Source organism: Arvicola amphibius, chromosome 2 (genome assembly GCF_903992535.2).
Source record: "Arvicola amphibius chromosome 2, mArvAmp1.2, whole genome shotgun sequence".
In the NCBI taxonomy this organism is placed as follows: domain Eukaryota; kingdom Metazoa; phylum Chordata; class Mammalia; order Rodentia; family Cricetidae; genus Arvicola; species Arvicola amphibius.
The window spans coordinates 16,063,091-16,084,398 of record NC_052048.2 but is presented as its reverse complement, the minus strand read 5'-3'; the positions used below and the strand labels follow the sequence as shown (position 1 = coordinate 16,084,398).

General features: G+C 43.2%; 1 protein-coding gene across 2 annotated transcripts in view; it reads left to right on the top strand.

Moving 5' to 3' along the window:
• Window positions 1-21,308, top strand: part of Borcs5 (BLOC-1 related complex subunit 5) — a 90,684-nt gene that overhangs the window by 45,569 nt on the left and 23,807 nt on the right. For both annotated transcript variants that reach the window (XM_038320068.1, XM_038320067.1), the window contains exon 3: window positions 12,817-12,974. In XM_038320068.1, the coding sequence (XP_038175996.1) occupies window positions 12,817-12,974 (158 nt within the window). The remainder of the gene's footprint in view (window positions 1-12,816; window positions 12,975-21,308) is intronic.

Here is a 21,308-nt window from a genome sequence, read left to right as displayed (position 1 = left end):
GACCTCAAACTCAGATATCTGCCTGCCTCTGCCTGCCAAGTGCTGGGATTAAAGGTGTGCATCACCATTGCTGCCCACCAATTTTTTTGCCTTCTTGTATTTAATGTCTTCTTCTTCTTCTAGTGGTCACCTTGGAAAGTGGAATTGTATTTTTGGTATTTCCTACAAGGCTAGTACACAGTGATATGTGCCTAGCAAATGCGCGCACATACACACACTCAGTATGATAAGCTAGCTCAGCCCTACAGACAGATTTAGTAACTCTGCTTTTTTGACTCCTGCAGTAGTTGGGAGCTGGAGACTTTGGATGAGAGAGTAAATATGTATAAATGGCATATGTACTGTGTCAGATGTAGCACCATGTAAATGTCACAGGCCATGCAGGGCACAAGTGTGGAGAAGTGTGATGACTCCACCACCATTACATAGCACTCAGTGCAATCTCTGGATTATCCCGAGCCTACCTGACCCCAGAGCTCACACCTTTGCCATATCCCTCAGTGTCTCTGTTTCCTACCAGATGAATTCAAATAGAGAACAAGCCTGTTAGCCTGGAGATTGTTCAAGAAACGAGAGGACTCGAATATTTGACTTAGTTGTTTGGATGGAAAGGGAGACGGTGAAATGCTAAGTTCTTAACTGGCGGGGGCATTTCTTGATGACACTGAGGCATGTGATTTGACACTGATCACCTGTAGAAAAGCTGTATGTACTTTGGCAGCCACTGTTCTTGTTTCTCTGGTCCCTATGCCATGTCCAGATAAGCACTGACACTTGGCTGAAGGAAGACTTCCCATGCCCTGCCCTGCCGCAGATTCTCTTAAGGCCTGAGTGCCACTTCAAAGTTCTTGATTTTTTTTTTTTTTGTTATTGTTGTTTGGATTTCTTTTCTTCTTTTTTTTTCTTTTGGTTTTCCAAGACATGATTCCCCTATATAACAGTCCTGTCTGTCCTAGAACTCCGTAGACCAGGCTGGCCTCAAACTCACAGAGATCCACCTGCCTCTGCCTACCTAGTACTGGGATTAAAGGCATGCACTACCTTTGTCTGGTACTAATAGGAATTCATACAGCCAAGGCTGCAACTTGCTTTGTAGAAAGAATGATTTTGAACTCCTGGACTTCTTGCTTCTATCTACAAAATGATGCTGGGATTCTAGTCCTGCCCACCATGTCTTGATGTGGGGAAGTCCTTCTGTGTATATGTTGCTTTTTATTGGCTAACGAATAAAACCGTTTCAGCCAATGGCTTAGCAGAGTAAAGCCAGAGATGTAGAGAGAGAGAGAGAGAGAGAGAGAGAGAGAGAGAGAGAGAGAGAAGGCGGAGTCAAAGAGACATCATGTAGCCGAAGGAGAACAACGCAGCCTGAACGCCAGAACCTTACCAGTAGGCCACAGCCTTGTGGTGATACACAGATTAATAGAAATTGGTTAATTTAAGGTATAAGAGTTATCCAGGAATATGCCTAAGCTATTGGCCAAGCAGTGTTGTAATTAATATAGTTTCTGTGTGATTATTCGGGTCTGGGCGACCAGGAGCGAATGAGCAGTCTCCGTTTACAATGTCTAGTCTATGCATGAACCTGGGCTTTGTGCACACTCGTCAAGCGCTGGACCAGTTGAGCCACCTCTCAGCCCCACCACCAGCCCTACCATTCTAATTCTTAGAAAGAATTACACTACAATAAAGGCAAGAAAACAGCTCTGGTTAGAAAGGCAAGAGCAGGGGCTGGGGAGTTGACTCCTGAGTAAAGTGAATGCTGTGTGACCATGAGGGCCTGAGTTGGGCTCTTAGAACTTACAGAAAACGACAGGCATGACATTAGCAAGATGATCCAGCAGGTAAAGGTGCTTGCTGAGAGCTGTATGCAGCTTGTGTTTGGTTCCTAGGACCCATTTAGTGCTAGGTGAGACAGATTGTAGAGCTATTGACAGTTGATGGCTACTAGAGGAGGGAGTCAGTTTTCATTCGGGGTGTGGTTCCTGGTTGGTTGACCAGTTCCAGTGGATGATCCCACACTCAGAGGTACATAAGCAGAACTAACTGGACTCAATGGGTTACTTATAAAAAGGACAAGAAGTTAGGGACATGAGAAGAGGGTCTGAAAGCAACGAATATTATCAAAATTCATTTTATACATGAATGAAATTCTCAAAAGATTAATAAAAACATTAAAAAGCTAAAGAAGTTTTATTTTTTTTTATTTTTTTTTTCTCATGGTTTATTTTTTTTTATATTTAAAAATTTCCATCTCCTTCCCTCCTCCTCCCCCCTCCCTCCCCTCCTTCTCCCCTTTCTCTCCCCTCCTTCTCCCCCTTCCCTCCCCTCCCCTCCACCCATACCTCCCCTCCCTCCCTCTCAAGGCCAAGGAGCCATCAGGGTTCCCCACTCTATGCTAAGACCAAGGTCCTCCCAACTCCCCCCAGGTCCAGGAAGGTGATCGACCAAGCTGAGAAGGCTCCCACAGAGCCCGTCCATGAAGAAGAATCAGAGCCCAGAGCCATTGTCCTTTGCTTCTCAGTCAGCCCCCGCTGTTGGCCACACTCAGAGAGACGGGTTTGGTCGCATGATCCATCAGTCCCATTCCAACTGGAGTTGGTGATCTCCCATTAGTTCTGTCCCACCGTCTCCATGAGTGAACGCACCCCTCTCGTTCCTGACTTTCTCCCTCATGTTCTCGCTCCTTCTGCTCCTCATCGGGACCTTGGGAGCTCAGTCCAGTGCTCCAATGTGGGGCTCAGTCACCTTCCCCATCTGTCGCCAGCTGGAGGTTCCCTCACGGTCCTGACTTTCTTTCTCATGTTCTCTCTCCTTCTGCTCCTCATCAGGACCTTGGGAGCTCAGTCCGGTGCTCCAAGGTGGGGCTCTGTCATTTTCTTCATCTATCGTCAGGTGGAGGTTCTATGGTGATATGCAAGAAATTCATCAGTATGGCTATAGGAACTGGCCTTTTCAGGCTCCCTCTCCTCAGCTGCCCAAGGAACTAACTGGGGGCGTCTCCCTGGAAACCTGGGAACCCCTCTAGGGTCAAGTCTCTTGACAACCCTCAGGTAGCTCCTTAAATTCAGATATATGCTTCACTGCTCTCATATCCACCCTTCCTATATCCCAAGCACCCCATTCCTCCGAGCTCCCCCCGCTCTCCCCTTCACACTTTTCTCTCCCCATCTTCCCTTGGCCCAGTCTTGCCCAACCCTCAAGTTCCCAATTTTGCCTGGCGATCGTGTCTACTTCCAATATCCAGGAGGATTACTATATCTTTTTTGGGAGTTCACCTTCTTATTATCTTCTCAAGGATCCCAAACTTATAGGCTCGATGTCCTATAATCATGGCTAGAAACCGAATATGAGTGAGTACATCCCATGTTCATCTTTATGGGTCTGGGTTACCTCACTCAGAATAGTGTTTTCTATTTCCATCCATTTGCCTGCAAAATTCAAGATGTCATTGTTTTTTACCGCTGAGTAGTATTCTAGCATGTATATATTCCACAGTTTCTTCATCCATTCTTCCACTGAAGGGCATCTAGGCTGTCTCCAGGATCTGGCTATTACAAATAATGCTGCTATGAACATAGATGAGCATATGCTTTTGTTGTATGATTGGGCATCTCTTGGGTAGATTCCCAATAGTGGAATTGCTGGGTCCTGGGGTAGGTTGATCCCGAATTTCCTGAGAAACCGCCACACTGCTTTCCAAAGTGGTTGCACAAGTTTGCATTCCCACCAGCAATGGATGAGTGTGCCCCTTACCCCACAACCTCTCCAGCAAAGGTTATTATTGGTGTTTTGGATTTTAGCCAATCTGACAGGTGTGAGATGATATCTCAAAGTTGTTTTGATTTGCATTTCCCTGATAGCTAGGGAGGTTGAGCATGACCTTAAGTGTCTTTTGGCCATTCGAACTTCTTCTGTTGAGAATTCTCTGTTCAGTTCATCGCCCCATTTTTTAATTGGGTTAATTGGCATTTTACCGTCTAGTCTCTTGAGTTCCTTATATATTTTAGAGATCAGACCTTTGTCAGTTGCAGGGTTGGTGAAGATCTTTTCCCAGTCAGTAGGCTGCCTTTGTGTCTTAGTGACAATGTCTTTTGCTTTACAGAAGCTGCTCAACTTCAGGAGGTCCCATTTATTCAATGTTGCCCTTAAAGTCTGTGCAGCTGGGGTTATGCATAGGAAACGGTTCCCTGTGCCCATTTGTTGTAGAGTACTTCCCACTTTCTCCTCTATCAATCTCAATGTGTTCAAATTAATATTGAGGTCTTTAATCCATTTGGACTTGAGTTTTGTGCATGGTGATAGATATGGATCTACTTTCATTCTTCTACAGGTTGACATCCAGTTATGCCAGCACCATTTGTTGAAGATGCCCTCTTTTTTCCATTGTGTACTTTTGGCTCCTTTATCAAAAATCAGGTGTTCATAGGTTTGTGGTTTAAGATCCGGGTCTTCTATACGATTCCATTGGTCAACTTCTCTGTTCTTATGCCAATACCAAGCCGTTTTCAATACTGTAGCTCTGTAATAGAGTTTGAAGTCAGGGATGGTAATGCCTCCAGAAGTACCTTTATTGTATAAGATTTTTTTGGCTATCCTGGGTTTCTTGTTTTTCCATATAAAGTTGATTATTGTCTTCTCAATCTCTGTGAAGAATTTTAATGGGACCTTGATTGGGATTGCATTGAATCTATAGATTGCTTTTGGTAGAATTGCCATTTTTACTATGTTGATCCTCCCAATCCACGAGCAGGGGAGATCCTTCCATTTTCTGGTATCCTCTTCAATTTCTTTCTTCAAAGACTTAAAGTTCTTGTCATATAAATCCTTCACTTCCTTGGTTAGCGATACTCCCAGATATCTTATGCTATTTGTGGCTATTGTGAAAGGTGATACTTCTCTGATTTCCCTCTCTGCTTCCTTATCCTTTGTGTATAGGAGGGCGACTGATTTTTTGGAGTTGATCTTGTATCCTGCCACGTTACTGAAGGAGTTTATCAGCTGTAGGAGTTCTTTGGTGGAGTTTTTGGGGTCGCTTATGTATACTATCATATCATCAGCAAATAATGAAAGTTTAACTTCTTCCTTTCCAAATTGGATCCCCTTGATTCCCTTATGTTGTCTTATTGCTATTGCTAGAACTTCAAGCACTATATTGAAGAGATAAGGAGAGAGTGGACAGCCTTGTCGTGTTCCTGAATTTAGTGGGATAGCCTTGAGTTTCTCTCCGTTTAATTTGATGTTAGCTGTCGGTTTGCTGTAAATAGCTTTTATTATATTTAGGAATGACCCTTGTATCCCTAATCTCTCCAAGACCTTTATCATAAAAGGGTGCTGAATTTTGTCAAATGCTTTTTCAGCATCTAATGAGATGACCATATGGTTTTTTTCCTTCAGTTTGTTTATATGATGGATTACATTAATAGATTTTCGTATGTTGAACCAGCCCTGCATCTCTGGGATGAAGCCTACTTGATCGTAATGGATAATTTTTCTAATGTGTTCTTGGATTCGGTTTGCCAGTATTTTATTGAGAATTTTTGCGTCCATGTTCATGAGTGAGATTGGCCTGTAATTCTCTTTCTTGGTTGAGTCTTTGTGTGGTTTAGGTATCAGGGTAACTGTAGCTTCATAGAAGGAATTTGGCAGTGACTCTTGTGTTTCTATATTATGAAATACCTTAAGGAGTATAGGTATTAGGTCTTCTTGGAAGTTCTGGTAGAATTCCGCATTGAAACCATCTGGTCCTGGGCTCTTTTTGGTAGGGAGGTTTCTGATAACAGTTTCTAATTCTTCGCGACTAACAGGACGATTTAGAGCATTTACCTGGTCCTGGTTTAACTTTGGTATATGGTATTTATCTAAAAAACTGTCCATTTCTTTTACATTTTCCAATTTTGTGGCATACAGGCTTTTGTAGTAAGATCTAATGATTTTCTGAATTTCCTCTGTGTCTGTGGTTATGTCCCCCTTTTCATTTCTGATCTTGTTAATTTGCGTGTTCTCCCTCTGCCGTTTGATTAGATTGGCTAAGGGTTTGTCAATCTTGTTGATTTTCTCCAAGAACCAGCTTCTTGTTTCATTGATTCTTTGGATTGTTTTCTGTGTTTCTATTTTGTTGATTTCTGCCCTCAGTTTGATTATTTCCAGTCTTCTACTTCTCCTAGGTGAGTCTGCTTCTTTTTTTTCCAGAGCTTTCAGGTGTGCTGTTAAGTCACCAATGAGTGCTTTCTCCGTTTTCTTTAAGTGGGCACTTAGTGCTATGAACTTTCCTCTTAGCACTGCTTTCATTGTGTCCCATAGGTTTGAGTATGTTGTGTCTTTGTTTTCATTAAATTCAAGAAAGACTTTAATTTCTTTCTTTATTTCTTCCTTGACCCAGGTGTGGGTCAGCAGTTGACTGTTCAGTTTCCATGAGTTTGTGGGCCTTCTGGGGGTAGCATTGTTGTTGAATTCTAATTTTAATCCATGGTGATCCGATAAGACACAGGTGGTTACTAATATTTTTTTGTAACTGTGGAAGTTTGCTTTGTTACCAAGTATATGGTCAATTTTCGAAAAGGTTCCATGAGCCGCAGAGAAGAAGGTATATTCTTTCCTATTTGGGTGGAATGTTCTATAGATGTCTGTTAAGTCCATTTGGTTCATTACCTCCATTAAGTCTTTCAATTCTCTGTTAGGTTTCTGTCTGATTGACCTGTCCATTGGTGAGAGAGGAGTGTTGAAGTCTCCAACTATTAGTGTGTGTGGTTTGATGGCTGCCTTGAGTTCTAGAAGTGTTTCTTTTACATAAGTGGGAGCTTTTATATTAGGGGCATAGATATTCAGGATTGAGACTTCATTCTGAAGGATTTTTCCTGTTATGAGTATAAAGTGTCCCTTTCCATCTCTTCTGATTGATTTTAGTTTGAAGTCAACTTTGTTGGAAATTAGTATGGCCACACCCGCTTGTTTCTTAGGGCCATTTGCTTGATAAACCTTTTCCCAACCCTTTACTCTGAGTAGGTGCCTGTCTTTGTGGTTGAGGTGTGTTTCTTGTAAACAGCAAAATGTTGGATTCTGTTTTCGTATCCAGTCTCTTAGCCTGTGCCTTTTTATAGGTGAATTGAGTCCATTGATATTAAGTGATATTAATGACCAGTGGTTGTTAACTTCAGTCATTTTTAGTAGTAGAGTTTGTGTGTTTCCCTTCTTCTAGTTGTGCTGGTGAAGGGTCGCTAGATGCCTGAGTTATTGTCGGCGTTGTTGGACTCCTTGGTTTGTGATTTTCCTTCTATTACTTTCTGCAAGGCTGGATTTGTGGCTGCGTATTGTTTAAATCTGTTTTTGTCCTGGAATATCTTGTTTTCTCCATCAATGGTGAATGCAAGCTTTGCTGGGTATAATAGTCTAGGCTTGCATCCATGTTCCCTAAGTGTCTGTAGCACATCTATCCAAGCTCTTCTGGCTTTCATGGTTTCCATTGAGAAATCAGGTGTAATTCTGATAGGTTTCCCTTTATATGTTACTTGACCTTTTTCCTTTGCAGCTCTTAATATCTGTTCTTTATTCTGTATGTTTTGTGTTTTGATTATTATATGGCGTGGGGATGCTTTCTTTTGATCCAGTCTATTTGGTGTTCTGTAGGCTTCTTGTACCTTCATAGGAACATCCTTCTTTAGGTTGGGGAAGTTTTCTTCTATAATTTTGTTGAATATGTTTTCTGGGCCTTTGAGTTGTAATTCTTCTCCTTCTTCTACCCCAATTATTCTTAGGTTTGGTCTTTTCATGGTGTCCCAGATTTCCTGAATGTTTTGTGTTAAGAATTTGTTAGATTTGTTTAGTTCTTTAATCTGTGAGTTTATTTCTTCTATAGTATCTTCAGAGTCCGAGATTCTTTCTTCCATCTCTTGTATTCGGTTGGAAATACTTGTCTCTGAAGTTTCTGTTCGTTTACTCAGAGTTTCCATTTCCAGTCGTCCCTCAGATTGTGTTTTCTTCAATACCTCCATTTCATTTATCAGGTCTTGTACTGTTTCCCTTACCTGTTTGATTGCTTTTTCTTGTTTTTCTTGTTTTTCTTGGGTATCTTTGAGAGATTTATTTATTTCGTCTACCTTTTTGTTTGTCATCTCCATTTCTTTATGGCAGTTTTTTACCTCCTGTTTAAGGTCCTCTATTATTTTTATAAAGTACTGTTTAATGTCGATTTCTTCTATATCTTCTGGGGTAGGGTGTTCAATTCTTGTTGTTTCGGGATGTCTGGCTTGTGGTGATGTCATGTTGCCTTTCATGTTGTTGGAGGAGCTCCTGCATTGGCGCCTGCCCATCTCTTCCTTCAAAAGGAGCGCGGAGGTGTTTGGTGTCCCCAAAGAATGATGGATCCTCCCCAAAGAATGATGGATCCTCCTGCAGACTGTCAGGTCCCCTTGCAGGCCAAGCAGCTCTCAGACAAAGGCCTACCTTGCTCCGGGCAGTCAAATGCAGGAGGGGACCTCCCACCGGCCTGGGTGCACTCAATTCCAGGTCCCCAGAGCCCAAACAGGCTGAGCTGTGGGATTTTGTGGCCCCAAAGACGGGAGGATGAGGCAGGGGGAGGGGGGGAGGATTCTGGGTGCAAGCTGGGAAGGGACAGGGAGAGAGAGGCAGTATCCGGGGAGAATAACCCCTGCAGGAAGAGCAGGAAGTGTGCTGGTGGCAGGGGGAGTTGTGGAGAGTCGGTGGTCCCTCTCCGGGCAGCTGCCGCGGTTTGGGCACTCACTCCTCACTCACCCCAAAGAATGATGGATCCTTCTGCAGACTGTGAGGTCCCCTTGCAGGCCAAGCAGCTCTCAGACAAAGGCCTACCTTGCTCCGGGCAGTCAAATGAAGGAGGGGACCTCCCACCGGCCTGGGAGCACTCAATTCCAGGTCCCCAGAGCCCAAACAGGCTGAGCTGTGGGATTTTGTGGCCCCAAAGACCGGAGGATGAGGAAGGGGGAGGGGGGGAGGATTCTGGGTGCAAGCTGGGAAGGGACAGGGAGAGAGAGGCGGTATCCGGGGAGAATAACCCCTGCAGGAAGAGCAGGAAGTGTGCTGGTGGCAGGGGGAGTTGTGGAGAGTCGGTGGTCCCTCACCGGGCAGCTGCCGAGGTTCGGGCACTCACTCCTCACTCACCCCAAAGAACGATGGATCCTCCTGCAGACTTTCGGGTCCCCTTGCAGGCCAAGCAGCTCTCAGGCAAAGGCCTACCTTGCTCCGGGCAGTCAAATGAAGGAGGGGACCTCCCACCGGCCTGGGTGCACTCAATTCCAGGTCCCCAGAGCCCAAACAGGCTGAGCTGTGGGATTTTGTGGCCCCAAAGACGGGAGGATGAGGAAGGGGGAGGGGGGGAGGATTCTGGGTGCAAGCTGGGAAGGGACAGGGAGAGAGAGGCAGTATCCGGGGAGAATAACCCCTGCAGGAAGAGCAGGAAGTGTGCTGGTGGCAGGGGGGGTTGTGGAGAGTCGGTGGTCCCTCTCCGGGCAGCTGCCGCGGTTCGGGCACTCACTCCTCACTCACCCCAAAGAACGATGGATCCTCCTGCAGATTTTCAGGTCCCCTTGCAGGCCAAGCAGCTCTCGGACAAAGGCCTACCTTGCTCCGGGCAGTCAAATGAAGGAGGGGACCTCCCACCGGCCTGGGTGCACTCAATTCCAGGTCCCCAGAGCCCAAACAGGCTGAGCTGTGGGATTTTGTGGCCCCAAAGACGGGAGGATGAGGCAGGGGGAGGGGGGGAGGATTCTGGGTGCGAGCTGGGAAGGGACAGGAAGAGAGAGGCAGTATCCGGGGAGAATAACCCCTGCAGGAAGAGCAGGAAGTGTGCTGGTGGCAGGGGGGGTTGTGGAGAGTCGGTGGTCCCTCTCCGGGCAGCTGCCGCGGTTCGGGCACTCACTCCTCACTCACCCCAAAGAACGATGGATCCTCCTGCAGATTTTCAGGTCCCCTTGCAGGCCAAGCAGCTCTCAGACAAAGGCCTACCTTGCTCCGGGCAGTCAAATGAAGGAGGGGACCTCCCACCGGCCTGGGTGCACTCAACTCCAGGTCCCCAGAGCCCAAACAGGCTGAGCTGTGGGATTTTGTGGCCCCAAAGACGGGAGGATGAGGCAGGGGGAGGGGGCCTAAAGAAGTTTTAAAGGTTTATTTCAAACAAGTTGTCCTCTGATCTTCATAGTAGTACTGAGCCGTAGCACACGTAGTAGGATGTGCACACACACAACGCCAGATGTGGTGCACACCTGTAATCCTAGGGCTGGAATGTGGAAGCAGGTATCTGTGGGATTTCAAATGGCAATTTGGTGAGGACACTAGCATTTAGCTCACACAGAGGGGGTTCTTTTCATTTTTATAGCATGTTACTTAATTATACCTTTCCAGTAACTTTTGCCAAAGTATTAGAGTCTACGTTCTAGATTCTGTCATTTAAAAAATATGTGTCCAACATTATACTGTTAATTTCTAATTTTACAACTAAGCTCTCAGGGTTGAGACATTCAGTTTGGCAATGGCCTAATTTAATAAGCATATGGCTCTGTACTGTATTTTATGTTTTAACTCTTACGATGTTCAACGTAAAATAACTCAGAAAAATGGGAACTGAATTTCTAGCCCCCATGATTTTTCCCCTTAACACTTTACATTAAGAGATGGGTATAGCTGGCAATTTGTTGGCTCTATTAATGTCTCTCTGGATCCCTACCTCACCCAGTCCTTGGAGCCCACTCCTCACTTTTGTATGAAGAATGGCTTCAGCATGTTCTTAAGAACAATGACCAGTGTTTGCCGTTTGCAAGCACCACGTAATAAATGGAGTCCATTAGCCCAGGTCTGAGCTCAGCAAACATGGACAGATGGCTTTTATGTAGTGAGGTATCATGATGTCTGCTTTTTTATTATTATTTTGCTTTTTTGCTTTTTGGTTTTTCCGAGACAGGGTTTCTCTGTGTAGCCCTGGCTATCCTGAACTCACTCTGGAGACCAGGCTGACCTCAAACTCAGAGATCCACCTGCCTCTGCTTCTGAGTTCTGAGATCAAAGGTGTGTACTACCTCTGCCTGGCTAATGTCTGCTTTTTTTCTCTTTAATGACTCAGAAAAGTTCTGGGTATTATAAAATGTGACTTGTTTGGGTGTTCTTTTACTTCCTGGTTTCCTATAGTTTGAATATTATATTGCAATAAAAGGTAAAAAGAGAAAAATCCCACTTAAAAATTAATTATTAAAACATAAATTCTACCCTGGAATGTAATTCATTCTTTATTTTGTTTGACATGGTCTCGTGTATCACAGGTTGACCTTGGATTCATTATGTAGTTGAGGATGAACTCAACTTCTGACCCTCATGCTTCCACCTCCAAGGGCTGAGTCCCATGAGGATGTAAGCACTGTGTAGCATGCCTGAGGATTCTTGACACATCACAGCTGCAGGGCCCACTGCACAACATCCCGCAAGGGAAAAACCTTGGGTCAAATTCCCATGTATGAGAATAGCAAGGGCCCGATGGTGGACGGGCGGGCTGAGTTTTGGCATGGGAGGCACATGCCCAGGGTCATGTATGTCTTGATACTCCTTGTGCTTTAGCTTAAGTACAGCACAGTATGGCAGAATGAATGATTCTCAGAATGTGCCAGCTGGAGGGCGGGTGTCACAGGATCCCCAAGACCCTACAAGGGAGTCTTTGAAGTCAAACTCTTTTTGTGATAATACTTGAACATAATTTGCACACCAGTGTATAGTGGATGTATAGTGGAGTTCCTCAGAGACTCTTTGAGGAGAAATGATGACTTACAAGCAGGGGAGCTAAGAGGATCCAGCACTTTCTATTAAGCAAACCACTAAAAAGATCTGTGAAAATATAAACCAGTATCACCCTTCTGACTTTTATGCTTTGGAAAATAAAAATATTTTCCTCAGAATAGGTTATATGTTAACCTGTGACGTGTTAACTATTATTTCAAATATTTGTGAGAAGCATGTATTTATTTAACACTAAAGAATTTCATCAGTCTTAACTTTTAATAAGTTAACAACAGTAAATACAATGTTAGTAATTCTCGAGAATATATAGGCGGGGCTTGCTTCATATCACACTTGCATTGCCTTGGTAACCAAATGTCCATGGGCTTAAGTTCTAGTCAGGACTTCTGATCATAGGCAAGTGTAGTAGCCTCTGTGATTAAACCGATTTCTTCTGAAGCAGATTTTACCTGACATATGCCCCTATAGGAAAGCATGGTGGTTCACTGTGAAAGTTTTGAGAACATAGTCCCCTGTGCTTACTGGTGTGCTACAGCTAAGCTAACCAATGTTAGGAAAAGACACAGCCTTTCAGGCCCGTTAGCTAGCAGTCTGGCTTTTGTTTTAATTTTGGTATCATATTCTAGTAATTTCCTTATACATTTTCCCAGGCAGCCATATTAGTAACCAATAGTAATTAAAATTAAGTAAATGCAGCTTCCATCCTTTTTAGTCAAGAAGAGACATGTCTTCCTAATACATTAAAGTAGAGTGCTAAGGCCAGGAGCACTGTCTGAGGGAAGCCACTGCTCATTTTGTGATGATCAGAGAGTTGCTCAGCCTCTCTGTGTCCTGGCTCCGTCATGTGGAAAACAGGGCTAAGAAAGTAATGCAGAGGAAGCACATGGTAAAAGTGGCTGGGGAGTGGTTGCCGCGTTGCTAGGGGTAGTTGCAGTGACTTTCATTTGCATAGAGCAAAAGATGCAAAGTTAAGTGTCTCTTTCCCTGCCTCTATGAACTTCAGCTAGGCAATCCCAAGTTTATCAGCAGTAATTCTCATTTCATTTTCCCCTCTCTCCTTTGAAGGGCTCTTGAGTGGACAGACGTCCCCAACAAATGCCAAACTGGAGAAGCTGGACTCTCAGCAGGTGTTGCAGCTCTGCCTACGGTACCAAGATCACCTGCATCAGTGTGCAGAAGCAGTTGCTTTTGATCAGAATGCTCTAGTCAAGCGAATCAAAGAGGTAACGTCCCTGTGGGGGATACTATCTGTAGTAAGTCATCTGGTAAAGATGGTTCCAGGTGAGAACTGCTGGGGTTTAACTCCGGGTCCACCGCTGTTTATTAAACAAGGTCAGGCTTGTTTAATTCCTCTGAGCATGGGAAATGGACCTAACAGTGGTAGCAAGGCTGAGTGTGTTGGGCTGCTAAGTGGCTGGTAGCTGTATTAGTATGTACAAAGTCTTGCCATCGTACATTTGCTCTAGTTATATCTGTGCTTAGCTTTTTCTTGTGTATAATTTTTATATTTTTCAAAGTAGATAATTATTTACTTTTAATGTAGGAGACTTGGTGTATTCTTTGTTCTTACTTTTCACAGTGTTAGTACATGAAATGTCCAGTGGTCTTTATTGGCTATAAGTAAGTGATTATGTCTTTTTAACCCTAAATGCTTTTGTGCCTACAAGCAAAGAGCATGGCACAGGCCTGGGCTGTATTTGTTGGGAGACTGCTTGGTTAGCAAGCACGAGTCACTGGGTTCCATCCCCAGGCCATGTAAACTGAAAATGGCTGATGCATAGATGTGATCCCAATACTCAGGAGGTTAAGACAAGATCAGAAGTTCAAGGTCATTCCCAGCTACATAGCAGGTTGGAAGCTAGCCTTGATACATGAGGCCCTATCAATAAAAAAATAAATTTAAAAACATGGTACAAATATGTAGTTACCAATAACCATAGTAGGTTCATGGTTTGAGCACTGAAATAATGTATTGACCACACACAGTTTTGAGAGAACTGAGTAATAAGCAAATATACATTCTAAAATTTTCAGTCAAGGAAGAACGAATATTCCTGCTGTGAGGCAGTATCATATGAAGGAAAGTTTGAGAGCTTTATCTAAGAGAAATTACTCAGGAGGATGGTACCACTGGGTTTGTTCAGTTGGCCATGGGCCATCAACTCTGATAAGAGAAGATGAACATGAAAAAACAAACAGATAAAGGGTTGCCGGTCACTATACATTGCTTTCCAATTAGTAATAAAGATAAACAACCAAGTCTGTTCTTAGAGATTCTGAAGTAGTCATTTGTTATAGTAGCACTTTTCAACATTTGGCATTATTTTTCATAAAATATATGAAAATAAGTATTTTTATTTCATGAGTAAAAAACTTGTTTGTCAAACTTACATCAAAATATCCGACACAAATTGATTCTAGTTTCAGTACATGGCTACTTGGCTCCACTGTTTCTGGGTCATGGTAAGGCACAGTAGCCTGCAGGAAGCATGTGGTGGAGCAGAGGTGTTCAGCTTGTGACAGCTGAGAGGCAGGGGCCAAGGATAAAGCATCCTTCAAAGGCATGCCTCCAGTGGCATACATCCTATAGCCAGGCCCCCATCTTCCTGTACATGACATCAAGCTATCAATCTATCAAGGGGTTAATCCACTGATTATGTCAGAGCCCTCACAATCCAGTTACCTTCCAGTGATTGGATCCATATGCTGTAGACAAGTCTCCAAAACAGGAATATTTTGAGGAGGATTTCATGTCCAAATCATAGCAAGTGCTATTATCTGGCTCTATTCAATATGACCTTCCTTGCTGCTTGGCATTGATGTAGCCCTAAATGTATTTATTGAGACAGGGTCTCATGTAGTACAGGTTGATACATAAGTGAGGATAACTTTAAACTTCTGGTCCTTCTGCTTCTACTTTCTAAGTGCTGGAATCACAGGTGTGCACCACTACTCCCAGTTTATGCAGTGCTGGGACTGGAACCTATGGCCTTGGGCAGCCTAGGCAAGTTCTCTACCAGTTTAACTATATTCCCAGCCCTGGCCTTTCAAGTATTATTTACTTTTCTATAGTGTGATCCGTAGAGCTCTTATCCCCAAATGTGGGTACGCATAAGCATCACTTCAGTTTGTTCATTTGAATGATGCATTCTCCCTCCCCTAGGGTGTGGCCCATGAATCATTGTTTTAATAAGCTTGCCAAATGATACCTAATGCTGTCCTTCATTAGCTAGGATGTGGGAACCACTGTTATAAAGGGCTACTTTCCAAAACAAGTCCTAAAAACTCATCCCATGTAGGTTAAGCTTCTTGCATATTCATCACCACACCTTGGAAACTCATATCACAGACATTTAAAGTTCTTAGGAGTCTCACAGTAAATATAACCCATACATTCCAAACTAATTTCACCTCAAAACACTTGTCTTAAATAACATCTGTTTACATCCCATAAAAGTAAAGATTCTTATTAGCACATATTCACTTTATAAAATAACCAGTTTTATTATATTTTCATAAATGTGTACCCTATAATTTGATCATGTTCACCTCTCAGTTACCCTTGTTTGTTTGTCCTTCTTCATGCCTCTGTTGACCCTTTTCAAGTAGCTTCCTTCCATTTTCTTGTCTTAATGCATTTTCAATAGTATTTTTATTTATTCTCTAATTTTGGAGATGTATACAATGTATTTTGGATCATACCCATCCCATTTTCTCTTCTCTCAATGCCCTCAGCACACTTTTAACTTCATGTCTTCCTTTTCTTTCTATGGCCCACTGAGTCACAGTTAGTGCTGCCCATGTGTGCATGGGTGTGGGCATCTGCTGGAGCATGAGCAGCCCCTTGCAGAGCTACACTCTGGAAGAACAGTGATTTTCCCTTTTCCAGGAGGCGTCAGCTGACAGTATCTCCTCAGCCACAGATGGGCTTTGTGGGACCCTCTCCCATCCATGCCGGAATGTTGACTGCCTTGTTCTTATTTAGATAATCACAGCTGATGTGAGTTTATGAGTGCAAGGGCCCCGTTTTACAGCAGTCCTACCCAACCTCTGGCTCTTAGAATCTTTATGCCACCTCTTTTGTATTGTTCCATGAGCCTTGTGGGAGTAGGAATGATACCTATATCCATTCAGAACCAAGAACTCCACAGTCACTTATTGTCGGCTGGGGCTGATCTAGAAGTTTCTTCCTTTCTAGCTGGCTTTCAAAGTACCAGAAGGGCTGTATATGCTGTTGGGGGATGTACAAGGAAGTAGAGTTGGGGAGACGCTTCAGGCAGTCGCCATAGTGAGTCTCCATGCTTCTCCTCTCCGAGATGGACGCAGGTTAAGATCTCTCCTGGTAAGCCACACCTCATGGTGCTACACAGATTACTAAATATGGGTTAAATATGGGGGAGGTCAGTCATCAAATCTTACCTAGCTGTGAGCTCTGTGAGCTACAGTACCAACCAGCTAGCAATGCTATGCCTATTGGTACAATAGTGGCCTGAATGTGATGGGAGTAGCCAACTATTTTCTGATTGGAAAGTGCTGATGCCCAATCCCTTTCTAAGTTAATTAGACCAAACTCTTTTTAAGGGCATTGGCCAGAGGGAGGGGAAGCTAGGGGCTAATATTTATGAAACCACTCTACATGATTTTTATATGGAGCCAGGGTTGAGAACCAGTGCTTTGGAGCACTCACATAAACACATTAAACTGAGTTTAAAATTCTCTTTGAGGAACTTTGAAATTCATTTTGAGTAGCTAGGATATATTGTGCATCTCCAGTGCAAAATCCACAATCTGAAATGCTCTAAAATTCGAAAGGTGTTGAAGGAAGCGGCGGGTTGTGTCCCGCCACCCGGCTAGCTTTGCCCAAAATAATTACACGGAAACTGTATTCTTTTAAAACACTGCCTGGCCCATAGTTTTAGCCTCTTATTGCCTAATTCATCTTTCTTTAACCCATATTTAGTAATCTGTGTAGCACCATGAGGTGTGGCTTACCAGGAGAGATCTTAACCTGCGTCCATCTCGGAGAGGAGAAGCATGGAGACTCACTATGGCGACTGCCTGAAGCGTCTCCCCAACTCTACTTCCTTGTTCCCACAATTCTGTTCTGTCTACTCCGCCTACCTAATTTTCTGTCTCTTAAAGGGCCAAGGCAGTTTTCTTTATTAATTAAACAATGAAAGTAACATAGACTGATAACTCTCCTCCATCAGAAAGGTTTCCACAAGTGTAAAATCCTACATCTGAATTAATGTGATGATGACATTCAATGCACAGGCAGAGGGCTGGGGATGTAGTTCAATGGATGAGTGCTTGTCTAGTATGGTTAAGGCTCTGAGCTCTATCCCCAGCATTATAAACACGCAAACAAACACTGCATAGACATGCTAAAATACCATATATAATCATCTTGAAGCTATGTGTGTAAGATACATATGAAGTATAAATAAATTTCATTTTTAGGATTAGGTCCCATCCACAGGATATCTCATTATGTTTATGTAGCTATCCCCAAATCAACAATAAAACCTCCTGAAACACTTCTGACTCCAAGCATTTCAGAGATGGAATAGTCAATCTCTCATCACTCAGGATTATTACAAAATAAGGAACAGTTCTTACAGTGCAGTACCTCAGCAGCTCTTAGGGCAGTGGGAGGGACAGTTTCAGGATTTCATTGGTGATGTCATATGTCCTCTGTGTTTCAGCAAGTGAGTGTTAGCAAACCCCTGAAACATGCATCTGTCTCTGCTCCCTGCAAACCCAAGGGTTGGGATTAGTCACTTCCAGATGAATAAGACAGAACACGTAATTTTGAGCAAGCACAGACTCTCTGCTCTTACCCCAGATGCTTCCTAAAGATTTGGTTGGAAGTGTGAAGAAGTGACATAATGCTGTGTGTGTTGAAAAGTAAAGACTTAGTGATCACCAAGAATATGCAGCAGATAAGCAGACACCTATAAAGCTACAGCCCCTGTGATCTTTGTTCATATCAAAAGGAAACCAACCTTAACCATTTTTATTCACATAAAAGAATATCAAATTTAGATAAGCCTTTAATATGAAAACTGGGTGGTTCTCTTGAATGATAAATTTATGTTTACAAATACATACATCTAAGAAGGGAGAACAAGAATGGAGATGGCTGCCTTCATAGCCTGTTGGGAGCTATTTGATCACACTGTGAATTCTGAGTTTGCATTTGTATTAATTAAATAAAATTAACCTTGGGTCAGGAGGATGTGTTAGCAGCTAGTTGACAGAAAGTAATCATAGAGCATCAGAGGGCATCTGGAAAAGATAGAGAGATGCACAGGAAGTAGTAGCGTGTGGTTTGGAGTTGCATAGCATTTTCTGGTCTGGTGAAGCAGAATCACAGGTTTTCCATGAATGCCAGCAAAGAGAGATGGTTAGCTAGTTGCTACTCAGCCTCTCTGAGCTCACAGATTTTCACCCCAGCCTTTGAATCTTGAGCCTTATTCATAATTAAAATGATAGAGATTTAGTTAAAGCTACTTTTAGTGGCAGTGACAGGGCCTGTGCCTGCAGGAACAGAATTCTCGCCAGACTAGAGGAGAAGGCCAGTAACTGTGGAGTTGTAATTGCTGGATGAGATAGCAGTAGATTAAGGCACAGCCACTGTGCCAAAATTAAAACATTTGGTGCCCCATGTGGGGCACCATTTATAGCTGACATTTTCTTTGGGCCACCAACCAGCTTCCAAATAAAGACACAGACTTACTATTAATTATGAATGTTCGACCTTAACTTAGGCTTGTCCCACTAGCTCTTTTAACTTAATGTAATCAGTTTCTCTTCATCTACATTTTGCCTTGGGGCTTTTTACCTTCCTTTCTTTCTGTATGTCCTACTTTTCTGCTTCCTCCATGAAGTGACTGGCTGGCCCCTGTCATCTCTTTGTAATCTCTTTTTCTTTCTCCCTTGAGCCTAAATTCCTCCCACTTACTCTCTCTGCCTGGAAGTTCTGCCTATACCTTCTCCCTTGCTATTGGCCATTCAGCCTTTTATTAGACCAGTCAGGTGCCTTAGGCAGGTAAGGTAAAACAACAACACATCTTTACATAGTTAAACAAATGCAACACATCTTTGCATAGTTAAACAAATGTTCTGCAACATAAACAAATGCAACACATCTTTGCTTAGTTAAACAAAAGTTCCACAACAGCCTTAGGGTAGATCTTGACCACCTGTTGGCTGCATGGTGACTCCCTATCCATCACTCAACCAATATTGCTGAGCAACTATGACATACCCACTTAGAGGGAGGTCCCTTGGGGATTAAAGGGAAATGTGACCTAGTCCCTATTCTCTGAAAGATTAGTCTGGTTGAGGATATGAAAATACATAGGACAAAAATATAAAAGCTACATCACTATCAATGAAACACTATCAGTGGAGTGTTGTCAATGGGGAACATTCAGTTGCAACGTATAATGGAATGTCTGTGAGAGATCAAGATATCCTGGAGCAATTGAGGCTAAGTGAAATATTAGAGAAAATGGGTCTGAGGATAGATGTGAGTATAGACAGGTGGGAGACAGCTTGACAGTCTTAGAGGAAAATTAGCTTTGGGACTTCAGGGACAGTGAAGAAATAGATTTGGGCTTTGGTAAAACTGTCATATTTCTGCAATAAGGACCACAGCATATTGGCATTGGGAGGACCTCTGAGATCCCCTGGTCTAGTCTCTCATTATTTAGATACATCAATTGAAGTCAGTTAAAGCAGCCTATCCATAGTCATAATATAGTGACCAAAATTAAAATACAAGTGAAAAAATATTGAAGGGAATTTTTATGTTTTTAACTGTGTGTGTGTGTGTGTGTGTGTGTGTGTGTGTGAGAGAGAGAGAGAGAGAGAGAGAGAGAGAGAGAGAGAATATGGAGCGGGAAACTTCACACGAGATGCATTTGAGAGAACTACAGCAGCCACTTCTCTTTTGGGGTTTGCCATGTTGGAACTCTGGTGTTTGCGTTTGCGAGCCATTTCACATACTGGTTCTGTGAACACTAGAGCCACACAGCAAGGTTCTGATCATCACACTGTCTCTAACCTGTTGTGTAGCCTCAGACTGGTTTAGACTGGTTTACTCAATCCTTAAAAGCCTCGGTCTCCTGGTCTGTTCAGAGATAAGAACAGTACCTGCCTCAGACAGGTTGGAGGAGGTTAACTGAGTTACCCAAGGTACCATGCTTAGACTTGAGCCTGCAGTACAGTCAGTACTACAGTGTCAGCTGTTGCCTTCAGTACGTGTGGTGGCAGAGAAAGCCTGGCCTTGTCATGAATTGGTTCAGGTGAAGCGTCTTGATTCTAGTAGCAGGCTAAGTACTGGCCCATTTAGAACCCTGCCCTCAACAGCCCATGTGATAAAGACCTGGATAGAAACAAGGCAGATATTTTCTGAGAACTGTGTTTTTTTTTTTCCCACAAACCTTGAGTGATTTATTTAATGCCAGAAATGTGTGACTTTTGTAATTTTTGTAGTTAATTTACCCGTTTACTCTGATTCTAGTAATGCTTAGGAATAGAAAACTAATTCACTCCCTAGGAATCTTGGGTCTTCTGGAGATGTAGAAACAGATGCTGGTAAAATAGTGGTCCTTGGCTTCTAAGCAATGGACACATCACTTCTGATCACCTTTGGAGGTTTTCTTGGTATCTTGTCATTTCGTTAAAGATTGAAGGTGACAGACACTTTATATTTTAAGCTATATCTATCTTTGAAATTCGGGTTTACTGAAAGGCAAAAGAGAAGGAGATTGCTTACCAACTAGTGTGTTTTTCTTTGGGGTTGGGATTGAACAAGACTATTCCTTCCAGCCAAAGCTGCCATATCTTTGGGCATTCTGGTGGGCCTGCTTGCAAAAGACCATCACAGCTGTGCCTGTTGACTGTATTTCCCTGCCCTCATAAAAGGAGGGAGTGGAGAGGGTCATGGGCCCCTCAGCTGACTATTCTGTCATGTCTCTCAACCATGCACATACAATTCTGCATTAACTGTACATGGCCTTGAGGGTGGGGCTAAAGGATATAGGTGGGAATGACAAGGAGAGCGGAATCCATCTATGCAACCTTGGGGAAGCCATTGCCCATGCTGGGCGAAGACCTTTGAGTGTGGCTGCCTTAAGGTCATCTATGGTCCTGCCTATAACCCTTCACCCATGCTCTGTAAGGAAACCTGGTGAGCTCATTGGTTCCCAAGGGTGAACTTAGTGGAATCATATCCAGATTTGTCCTTAGGATGTTAGGAGGAGGGGTAGATGCTTTTTACATCGTTTCTGTCTCTCCCAGGGAAGGAATGTTTAACAACAGTGAAGAATTAGGGAGGAGGCAAGTGGCAGAAGATGCAACTGAGACAATGGAGCTTCTCCTGTCACACTGATGTGGGTTGTGATTTGGTCACATTTCTACTTTAGCGGCTGTCCATGGACAATTTTCATAGCTTTTTACCCAGAATAAAGCTACTAGGTATATTTTGTTGCAGTTAAGATGCTATTATGTTCTTGTTTAAAGACTTAAGAATAAACCCCAGTCTGATT